Genomic DNA, 10,030 nt, shown 5'->3' with positions numbered 1-10,030 from the left:
ATCTGCCCATCCCTAACAGGGGCAGTGTGAGTTAGGTTCTTATAGCAAAGGGCTGCAAATAAAGATCTCTGAGACCTGATTGTGATGTGAACCAGAGGCAACCAACATGGTGTTTCCTAGATCTTGTTGGGGTATGACTCCTATCATTCTTGACCATTAGCCATGCTTGATGGGACTGATGGAAGTTTTAGTCCCAACAAGAGCTAGAGAGCACAGTGTTGGCTGCCCTGATGGAAGCACTAGCCTGTGAAAGCCTATGCCACCATAAATTGGCATAATTGAGTTATATAGATAGAAGTGAGTGTGGTTTGACTTACAAAGCCTGATGGCTAAAGACTGCTGAATATATATTTGCATATAAATATGTTAACAGAGTGGGGAAGGAGGTCCCTCCCACACTTTTAATGCCGCAGCATCAAAACCAATGACTACTTTGTGTGTTGCAATATACAGTGATACCTTGGTTCTCAAATGCCTTGGTTCTCAAACTCCAAAAACCCAGAATAAGTGTTCTGGTTTTTGAACAATTTTTGGAAGCCGAACGTCCGATGTGGCTGTCGGCTATTATTTCCGGGGCACCTGCACCAATCAGAAGCAGAGCCTTGGTTTTCGAGCATTTTGGAAGTCAAACAGATTTCTGGAATGGATTAAGTTTGGCGCTTTTTTTCTATTTATTTTGTGTTTTTGTGGCTTTTTCAGTTAATTTGGTTTGTGACTGTGTGGAACCCAGTTCAGCTATTGATTGATTGATTGATTGATTGAGTGACTACAGAGATAAAAGCCCCCCCCCCCATCCCAACAATGACTAGCATCAGTGCAGGTAAAAAAAAATTAATTTTAATTTGTATCATCTACAATACTGTCTTATTTATTTTATAGTACAGTACATTGATTATTGCTTTCATTTTATGGATCAGTGGTTTCGTTAGATAGTAACATTCACATTAAATTGCTGTTTTAGGCGTTGTTTTTAAAAGTCTGGAACGGATTAATCCATTTTGCATTACTTTCTATGGGAAAGCGCGCCTTTGGAATGCTTTGGTTTTGGAATGGACTTCCGGAACGGATTAAGTTTGAGAACCAAGGTACCACTGTACTGAGCTTTGATCACAGAATTGTAGAGTTGGAAGGGACCCCAAGGGTCATCTCAGTCAACCTCCCTGCAATGCTACCAATGTGCTGCAGTGGGTTCAAAGTTGGAGTGGTGGCAGGGAGAGGGCCCACTTACAACATGGTGGGAGCAAAGCCCATAGAGGGACTGGAAATATGAGGCCCACTTTCTCTTCCAAAGTAAATGTGTTTGGAAAAACAGGTCAGTTAAGGAAGGGTTGCAGCCTGATTTGGAATAAACTAGTACATATTTAACAGTACATCTTAACCTTTTGCTTTTGGTCAAAGGAAGTTCAGTTTCTGTTTCTTTCTGTGATTTGAGGATAAAATGTCTGGTTCTGGATAAAGCAACAGGTCTCCCCCACCCCACCCCTCCCATCTTGTTTCTCCACATCTACATGACCTCTAGCCAATTGACAGGTTCTGCTGCTCTCTGATGTATTTCAGGATGTCGCTCTTCACAGTGCCAATGTTGGTCCTGTGCGCCCACCTCATCACAGGCTTCCCGTCCGGACCGACCAAAAACTTCTCAAAGTTCCACTTGATATCGTGGACCTTCAGCGGTTCCCAAAAAAGTCTCTTGGGGTCACCAAAGCTTTCTAAAGGAGGCGGGCAGGAGTTCTACCAGAGAAGGAAAGAAGAAGGCAATTTGAGAGAACGTGCTTGAAAACAGGCCTTTCGTCATTGCTCTAGTGGTGTAGGGGAGATGTAGGCAACTGCGAACAGGGAGAGGGGAGCCTGAAATGCACTTCCTGACAGTGACATTTGAGTCTAATAAAAGGCCAAGCTACCCTATCTGCATGTGGATAATGATGCTGCAACCTGTTTTGTTCTTAAATGAATACCAGTCTGGGGAGGGAAGAAGGTGCTTAACCCCTCCTCACCAGCTGCTTTTCTGCTAAAAAATTCCCCCCCCCCCCAAATAGCTGCTTTTTTCTCTGCCACGTTCCAGAAAGGTGCTTGCCTATCTAAAAACTTAAAATTTTCTTGGCAGACCCACCCCTGGCATTTGCTTAAATAAAACTTACTGGCTTGGATCCCGAGTTACATTTCCATTAATGGGAGGGCCATGACCTATTTATGGGAGGGACCTGTGTCTACTGGAGACCCACACTGGCAGAGGAGGGAGAGAAGGAGAGGCACTTTTCACTGATTTTCTCTTAAGCTCTTTTATAGGAGACCCCAGTCCTGATTATAAGAACCCTGCTGGATCAGGCCAAAGGCAATCCTTGTTCTCACAGTGGCCAACCGTTGGCGCAGATTTAGTGGGGGCACATAGGGGAAAGGAATAAATTGGTTAGAAATTGCCCCCCTCCTTCTGTCAGTGGGAGCATCATTGGAGCGGAGTTCTGTTTGCGGAATCCTTGGCTCCAAGCTGTTTCCCTTAACATCTTCATGAGCCAGGATGAGAGGTGGTAGGGGTTCAAAGGAGCCAATACAAACCTTCAAGAAGGTGTAGATTCTCTGTTCTTTATCCCCATTCACGTCTCCTTTCTGAAAGAGCTGGAAATTTGGGACAAAACCTCCTCCAGGCCTGACGTATCTGGAACAGAAGGAGCAGCTTTAACCAGCCCTTTCACAGAGAGGCTGCAACAAGGAATAGTCTCTACTCTGTTCTGCCTCCTGGCCCCTGCTCAGAATCTATTAGGCACAGTCCCTGTTGCCCAGCCATAAATATCCTTTCCATTCCCAACTCCCACGTAATCACTATTTCCAGGGAAGTGTAGGTAAGTTCCCTAGAGATTTAAAGAGTCTGTTGCCTGCCCCACCTTCTTGCCAGAAGGAGAAGAGAAGAGAAAATTAGCAATACGTGCGTGTGAGTCTGCTCTGGGGGTACCTGGTAGAGCCACAGGAGGAGATAGCTAGCAACTGTAAGTATTAAAGACAGTAGGCTTTCTAAATTAGCCTGTTGTGCAATGAAGAGTTACCTGGCGTAACCACCAAGTCATGCAGTAGGTGTACTCACTTCAGTCCTGGAAGAATTTCTGAGTTCTGGCCAGGTTCTTGTTTTCCAAATTGATTGCATGGGAAACCTAGGACAACTAGTCCATGATTTCGCAGCTCATTCTGTAGTGCATTCAGTTCTGCAACATAATCACCGACAGCAAAATCCCAATTCAGACTCTAATTGAATTGCCACAGTCCCTGCACTCCACTGCAATTTCAACTACAACCTGTACCCCAAATACCTGCCATTTGAGGATCACATTTCTGATGGTTACAGTTTATGCCACAATAAAAATTGTCACTGTTTAAGGTGCCAAAAGAAGACTCCCATGTCAATTTGAGTGCAGCAGACTTAACACAATTGGCTACCCCTCTAGAAGTCACCCACAGGACTTAGGTCAATAAAACACTTGGCTCAAAGCATACTTATGTGACGGAGCCATCCTGAAGTCAACAAGAGCCAGCATGACATCTCTGAACATTGCGATGTGGAGATGAACCTCCAAGAATGGTCCATTTGGTCCACCATGCTGTTCTCACAGTTGCCGTGAGAATGGGCAAGCAGGACCAATACACAACAACACTCTTCCCTCCTGATGCTTCTGGCAGCTAGTATTCAGAAGGCAGTATCGCTGCTGACCATCAAGACAGAACACAGCCATCATGACTAGTAGCTACTGATAGCCTTCTCCTCCATGAATTTGCCCAATCCTCTTAAAGCATCCAGGTTGGTGGCGATCACTGCATAAATTAACGATGCGCTGACTGAAGGAGTAATTTATCTGTTCTGAATCTCCCAAGGGAAAAGCAAATCTGCCTAAGTGTAGATCTGCCTGGATTGAGCCTCGGAGCCTGTGCTCAGGCCAGATATCTGCTGCACGTGACACAATAATAAAGAGGAAAGTATCACAGAACAGAGATTATTTCCATCCCTACCAAATAATCTTAGCTAGTCATGCTTCTGGGCTTAAGAGATAGGTTTTTTCAGCTTCTGACATTGCTGGAAGTCTAGTGCCTCCCATCGAAGGTATCCACCACTAGGGCATGTGCTGTTAGCTAGGCTTCTCTTCCTAGCTGAGAATCTTACCAAGGTACTGCATTGTGAGTCCTCAGTAGGTGGCCACATTGACAAAGAGGACCATCCTCCCCGAGTACTGCTGGAAAGGGATGTACTCGTCACCGTTTATGGTGAGAGCCCCATAGTCATAGATGGTTCCTGCTTTCGTGTTGTAGCAGTCCACCTGGAGGGAAACAAGAGAGACTCTACCTGAAGAAGGATAAGGAGGTGAAAGAAGATACTCTGGAACGCAGATATACACCAGGGCTTTTCTAAGAGCTTCTTTGACAGCTCATATACATTTCCACAAGTGCACCCGGATGCCCATCCCATGGAAGGAGATCGGACCCCAACGGGGAGGGGAACCTCAGGCCAAATGTTCCATGCAGGTCTTTTTACCTGGCCTTTGGGACTCTACTGGCCTGGCTTCACCTTATCCTGGAGTGTTTCTGCCTGGCTAAACTGTGCCCTAGAATTCTGAAAACAACTCTTGATTGCCTGGCTAGAGGGGGATGTGTGAGCATGTGCAGAAAGCAGCCTACTGTGCAAAGATTATATTTGTTGCTCCTCCCACTTTTGGCTCTTGCCCTGCTCTCCTCTGGCATGTGGCCTCTGGCAAATTGCCCAGAAGAGAATGCAGCCTGAGGTGGCCAAAGATTCCTTACCTCTAGAGTAGTATGAGAACCACACCAGCTTCACCGGTTCTCCCGCCTACCCACCCTTTAGGTTAGCTCTTGACATTGCTATGGACCTCGGTTGGTCGCCTCAGTTGGCTGGGGGGTCTGGTAGGACTTTTTCCCACTTGGGCTAGCTAAATCGGGTTTTTCCACCTGTTGTTGTTCAGTCATTCAGTCGTGTCCGACTCTTCGTGACCCCATGGACCAGAGCACGCCAGGCACGCCTATCCTTCACTGCCTCTCGTAGTTTGGCCAAACTCATGTTAGTAGCTTCGAGAACACTGTCCAACCATCTCATCCTCTGTCATCCCCTTCTCCTTCTGCCCTCCATCTTTCCCAACATCAGGGTCTTTTCTAGGGAGTCTTCTCTTCTCATGAGGTGGCCAAAGTACTGGAGCCTCAACTTCAGGATCTGTCCTTCTAGTGAGCACTCAGGGCTGATTTCTTTGAGAATGGATAGGTTTGATCTTCTTGCAGCTACCTCGTAGCAATTCGTCACAACTTTGGTTTGGCGGTTAGGCATTGGACAACATCAATAGAGGTGAAAAGGGGAGGTAGCGCCATCACCTGCCCCTCATTGGAAGGGTATTCCATTAAAGGATTCCGGGGGCGTGGCCTTGTCCAAAGCCTAGGGAAGTTAGGGCATAAGGTACACCCCAACGGTGATCACAAGAGGAGTTTCACTTGATAAACATCAGTTGGGCTCCCCTTGGTGGTTAACCCTTCACGGACTTCCAACACCCGGGTTGGGGTCAGATATAGTGGTTAGGGTCCAATGCCTAAGCCAATACCGCACAACATCTGTAACCAATAAAGTTGTGGCCTTTACACCCATTTAATTCAATATCAATGTCTCATGTGTCCTTCGGGAGGGAGGGACATTGCCACGCAATACAAAATACTGCAGGGCTGACAACAGCACCTCTGTCTGCAGGTACTGGGGAACATCAGCACTGGCCCAGATTTCCCCTGTGCATGGAAGAGAGTCTGCCTGTGTCTGCCCCTTCCCAAGCTCAGCGAATGCACGGTCAGCAGGGTGTGTGGCTCGGGTGCAAATGCCCAGTGTGTCTGGACGCTCCTGGTGTAGTGATAAGAGAAGCCATCCCTGCTGAACTCCCTCCTTCTTCAGAGCTGGCAAAAAGGCACAGGAGCATCTTCCAAGCAGAGGTGTTGGCAAACCTATGAATGTATTTAGAGGAATTGTATAATGAAAGATGAAATAAATACAGTAGGGTGGGCACACCCTTCTGGTGCTGGGTGCTGAAAATATATTCCATCCTCGGTGGTGAGGAAGGGAAGAGCGAAAGTTTAGTGGTAGAACACCTGTTTTGCAGGTCCTGGGCTCACTTCCTGGTATCTCTGAGTAGGGCTGGGTAAAATCCTGGCCTGAAACTCTCAAGAGCTGTGCTGCCAGTCATACGTGCCAACTCCCTGGTGCCCTGGGAGCACCCACAAAATTTCCCATGAAGGGGCTGGGCATCCACAAATTTCAGTGCCAGGGCCATGCACGCTGCATGACAGCCACGGCTCTGGGCACCCAAGCTGGCACACCTGCTGCCAGTCAATACTGGTCTGGACTGATATAATGCAACATCCTATGGCAGAGCAGTTTATAATTGGTGACTGAAGAACTGCACCCACCACTTAGCTCTTGATGGTCACCTAGAAACACATGGTTACTAAGCTCTGATCGGTACACTTCATCGTTGGCTCTGAACTTCTGGTTCACTGCAGGAGAGAGGAAATCTATTTGCGTCAGAAGCCACAGATCAAGCACTGCTAAAGCCATTTTGAAGCCTGTTTGCTTTTGCTTTTCCAGTTTTCAGGGACAGGTGCTGGATGACGGAGATGGGTCCCCTTTACTGCAAGCCAACCCAGATTTGTTCCTGTTCGAAATTTTGTTCCAAGTAAAATCCTGGATTACAGCCGTGGGATAGGGAGGGGGATTAGCACTTGTGTACGTCTTTTGGCTCTAAACAAACCAAAGGCACGTCACACAAAAAATACTAACCGAAGACACAGAACAAGAGGAGTCAGTTTCTGAGACCAGTTATTAAGTAGTAGCGGTAGAAGGTACAAGGGTAAAAATAGCATTGGCCAGCGAACCCACAAAAGATGGACAAACATTTAAACCATTGTAAACAGCTGAAATACAGACCACAGGAATGAAAAGCTTGGAGAAGCACTGCCATTTCCTTGGCTTTTAAAGATAGCCTTGGGAGGGCAGAGGTATATGTAAGCATTTGGCAAGCTGTTTCTCCATCAAAGGCCGTGGATTGCAACTCCCATCAGTCAGCACAGTAGATTGCTGTAACGGGAACAAGACATGAACAGTCTGCCTAGGCTAGATGTATTTGTGACTGGGAGCAACAGGTTTGGAAGCCCTTCTCTTTCCTTCCCAGAATCAAAGTGAAGACATCTTTCTACCTCTGCAGCACCATCCAATGCGTTTGGTCTGCCGGAAGCCCCACTGAATCCAATGCAGCCTGTCTCCTAGCAAATATGCTTGGCATGTGCCCCAATGGGCACCTTGTACAGCAGGCATGAGGAAACTTTGGCCGTGCAGTAGCTGATGGACTGCAACTTCCATTGGCCTTGATACTGGCTGCGCTGGCCAGGGTTGATGGGAGATGTAGTCCAGCAACATCTGGAGGGCAAAAGTCTCCCCACCCCGCCTCACAGCTGCTGTTCTGGAGAGAAATGGAAACATACAATTGTGGAGTTGGAAGGGACCCCGAGGGTCATCTAGTCCAACCCCCTTGCAATGCTGGAATATTTTGCTTACGGGGCTTGAACCCACAACCCTGAGATTAAGAGTCTCGTGCTCTACCAGCTGGGCTTGGAATGGTGGTTTAATATTTTCACACCACTTGTTTTTGCACTTAGGTAATGCTTCCCCTCCATCTTTCTGTGACCCACACAAGTTGGTCTTGTGCATCGGTGCAGGTATGAGCAGAAACTGCTCTAAATGGACCAGCAACAAAGTGGTTATTGTGCTTCCCTTTTTTAGGCAGATTATATGTGGCTTTCTTATTCATAATAAGATGTCCCTGAGGTTTCTCTCACATCTCTGCCACACTATCTGCCTGTGCAGATAGCCCTGGGAGTAAACAAGTCACATGGGACCTATCCTATCTTGCCTAACCTTGTCCTTTGGACTGATGACATTGGTGCACGAGTCACATCCATCTCCCGTGCTTTAGACAGCAGCTCCCCCTTTCCCTGCCCGAGATTAAAGTTCTGTGCTGCAGAGGATCTGCCTGACCTGCAGCACTATATCTCTGGGTTCCTCTCCTGCCCTAGGAGGGATTCAGATATCAGTTAGGAGTTGGGGGGTGAGATTCGCACTGGGTCCTTTGCAACCATAGTATCGTTTATCATCACAGCTATCCTGTGAGGTTGATCATCTGAATTTCACAATAAGACAAATGGGTATTTATAGCATTCCTGGCATGAACATAAGGATGTAAGAAGGGCCCTGCTGGATTAGACAAAGGACCTTGGCTCCGTGGCAGGACATCTGCTGTACCATGTAGAAGGTCTCTGGTTCAATCCCCAGCATCTCCAGGTAGAATAATATTTTTTTAAATAATTTTATTATTTGTACCCCACCCATCTGACTGGGTTGGGAATATATATATACACACACACAACCACACCTGAAATTCTGGAGCTCTGCTGCCAGTCAGAGTAGACAATACTGAGCTAGATGGACCAGTGGTCGAATTCAGTATAGGGCAGGCCCCTAGGTTTATGCTCTTCTGACCCATCTATTCCAGCATTGTGTTTTTGTGGTTGGGCAGCCTGCTGCCTTTGGGAATGCCACAATCGGAACATGAACCTCCCTAGCACTCTCCTGTACATGTCCCTCAGCAACTGGTATTCGGACGCACGCTGCCTCTGATACTGGACATCAGATATAGCCGTCGTAACTAGTAGTCGCTGATAGGGTCAGCCTCCATGGAGGTGTCTTATCGTGTAAAGCCTGTGCCCAGCAGCATCCAGGTCAAAATTCCCAAGATCATACTGATATAATCACCCTGGAAAACGTGAAATTTCTGCTCAGAAACTAGCTTAACAGGACAGAGAAACAGCTCACATGCCTGGGAAGATGGGGGGTGGCACAGGGACGGGCTGATCTTAAAATGTGCTCCATTCCTTGATAAGAAGCAGGAGGAGGAGGAGGAGGAGTTTGGATTTGATATCCCGCTTTTCACTACCCGAAGGAGTCTCAAAGTGGCTAACATTCTCCTTTCCCTTCCTCCCCCACAAGAAACACACTGTGAGGTGAGTGGGGCTGAGAGACTTCAGAGAAGTGTGACTAGCCCAAGGTCACCCAGCAGCTGCATGTGCAGGAGCGGGGACGTGAACACGGTTCCCCAGATTACGAGTCTACCGCTCTTAACCACTACACCACACTGGCAGCGAGTATACATGACTAAAAGAAGCACTCCCTTTGTCCCCCGACAATGCACACAACAATATAGGCTCAAATACATACCCTGATCTAGATACACAGTTTCAAAGGCATTGCTGGAGAAGAGCTGAACATAAACTGGGATCTGCCATTCTGCTCAGAATTTTGTGGTATGCAATCTCTGGTCCCTACGCAGGCCAGATTAGGTTGGTTCCCCACTGGCTGCAGATTTATAAGGGGTGCTTGATTGTGCAGAGAGTATTATGTTATATAAATCACTAGGCAGCTGTTGCTCGTCCTCATCAAACCCCGCTGTCAGATACTGCATGGTTTCAAACCAGAATACAAGAACTGTCAGATCCCAGGTTATCTTGCTGTTTGAGCACCCATTGAATGGTACTGCAATCTTACCTTCTGTTCCTCCTGTCCCAGATTTGGCTGAATTAAGCCAGCTAAGAGCAAGGGCAAAATCCACGTGTCCTTACGCCTGCCTCTCATGGTTGTGGCAGCCACGAGGACAAGGGGGGGTAAGCACCCTCCCTTTGCCTCCCCAGAGGGCTACTGCTTGCCGCAGGTGTCTCTCTCTGTCTGCCACTCAAACACTGTTAGCACCTTCCAGCAAAAATGCTGCGATAAATAGGGTGAAGCAGAACGCTTCTGGCCAATCATGGAACAGCAAGGACTTGTGGGCTGCTTCTGCAAATATTAACCATGTAGGCTCTGAACTCGAGCATTCCTCACAGATTGGTGTGCCATGTGCTGCCTTAGGGGTGAGCTCACGTAAAATCCATCTTAGAGATAATGTCAGTGACCAGAATTTGG

At 47.4% G+C, this 10,030-nt stretch overlaps 1 protein-coding gene across 1 annotated transcript; it reads right to left on the bottom strand.

Annotated features, from left to right (window-relative positions):
- Positions 1-1,339: 1,339 nt before the first annotated feature.
- GPX3 (glutathione peroxidase 3) lies at positions 1,340-9,824 on the bottom strand. The gene is made up of 5 exons (XM_033140306.1): positions 9,620-9,824; positions 4,145-4,298; positions 3,077-3,194; positions 2,554-2,653; positions 1,340-1,731 (listed from the first exon to the last, which is right to left on the bottom strand). The coding sequence occupies exons 1-5, from the start codon at positions 9,704-9,706 to the stop codon at positions 1,516-1,518; spliced, it is 675 nt and encodes a 224-aa protein (XP_032996197.1). The 5' UTR covers positions 9,707-9,824; the 3' UTR covers positions 1,340-1,515.
- Between the last annotated feature and the right edge of the window lie 206 nt (positions 9,825-10,030).

This window comes from Lacerta agilis, chromosome 2, assembly GCF_009819535.1.
Source record: "Lacerta agilis isolate rLacAgi1 chromosome 2, rLacAgi1.pri, whole genome shotgun sequence".
Lineage (NCBI taxonomy): Eukaryota > Metazoa > Chordata > Lepidosauria > Squamata > Lacertidae > Lacerta > Lacerta agilis.
Note: the sequence above shows the minus strand (reverse complement) of the source record. Positions and strands in the feature narration are given on the sequence as shown.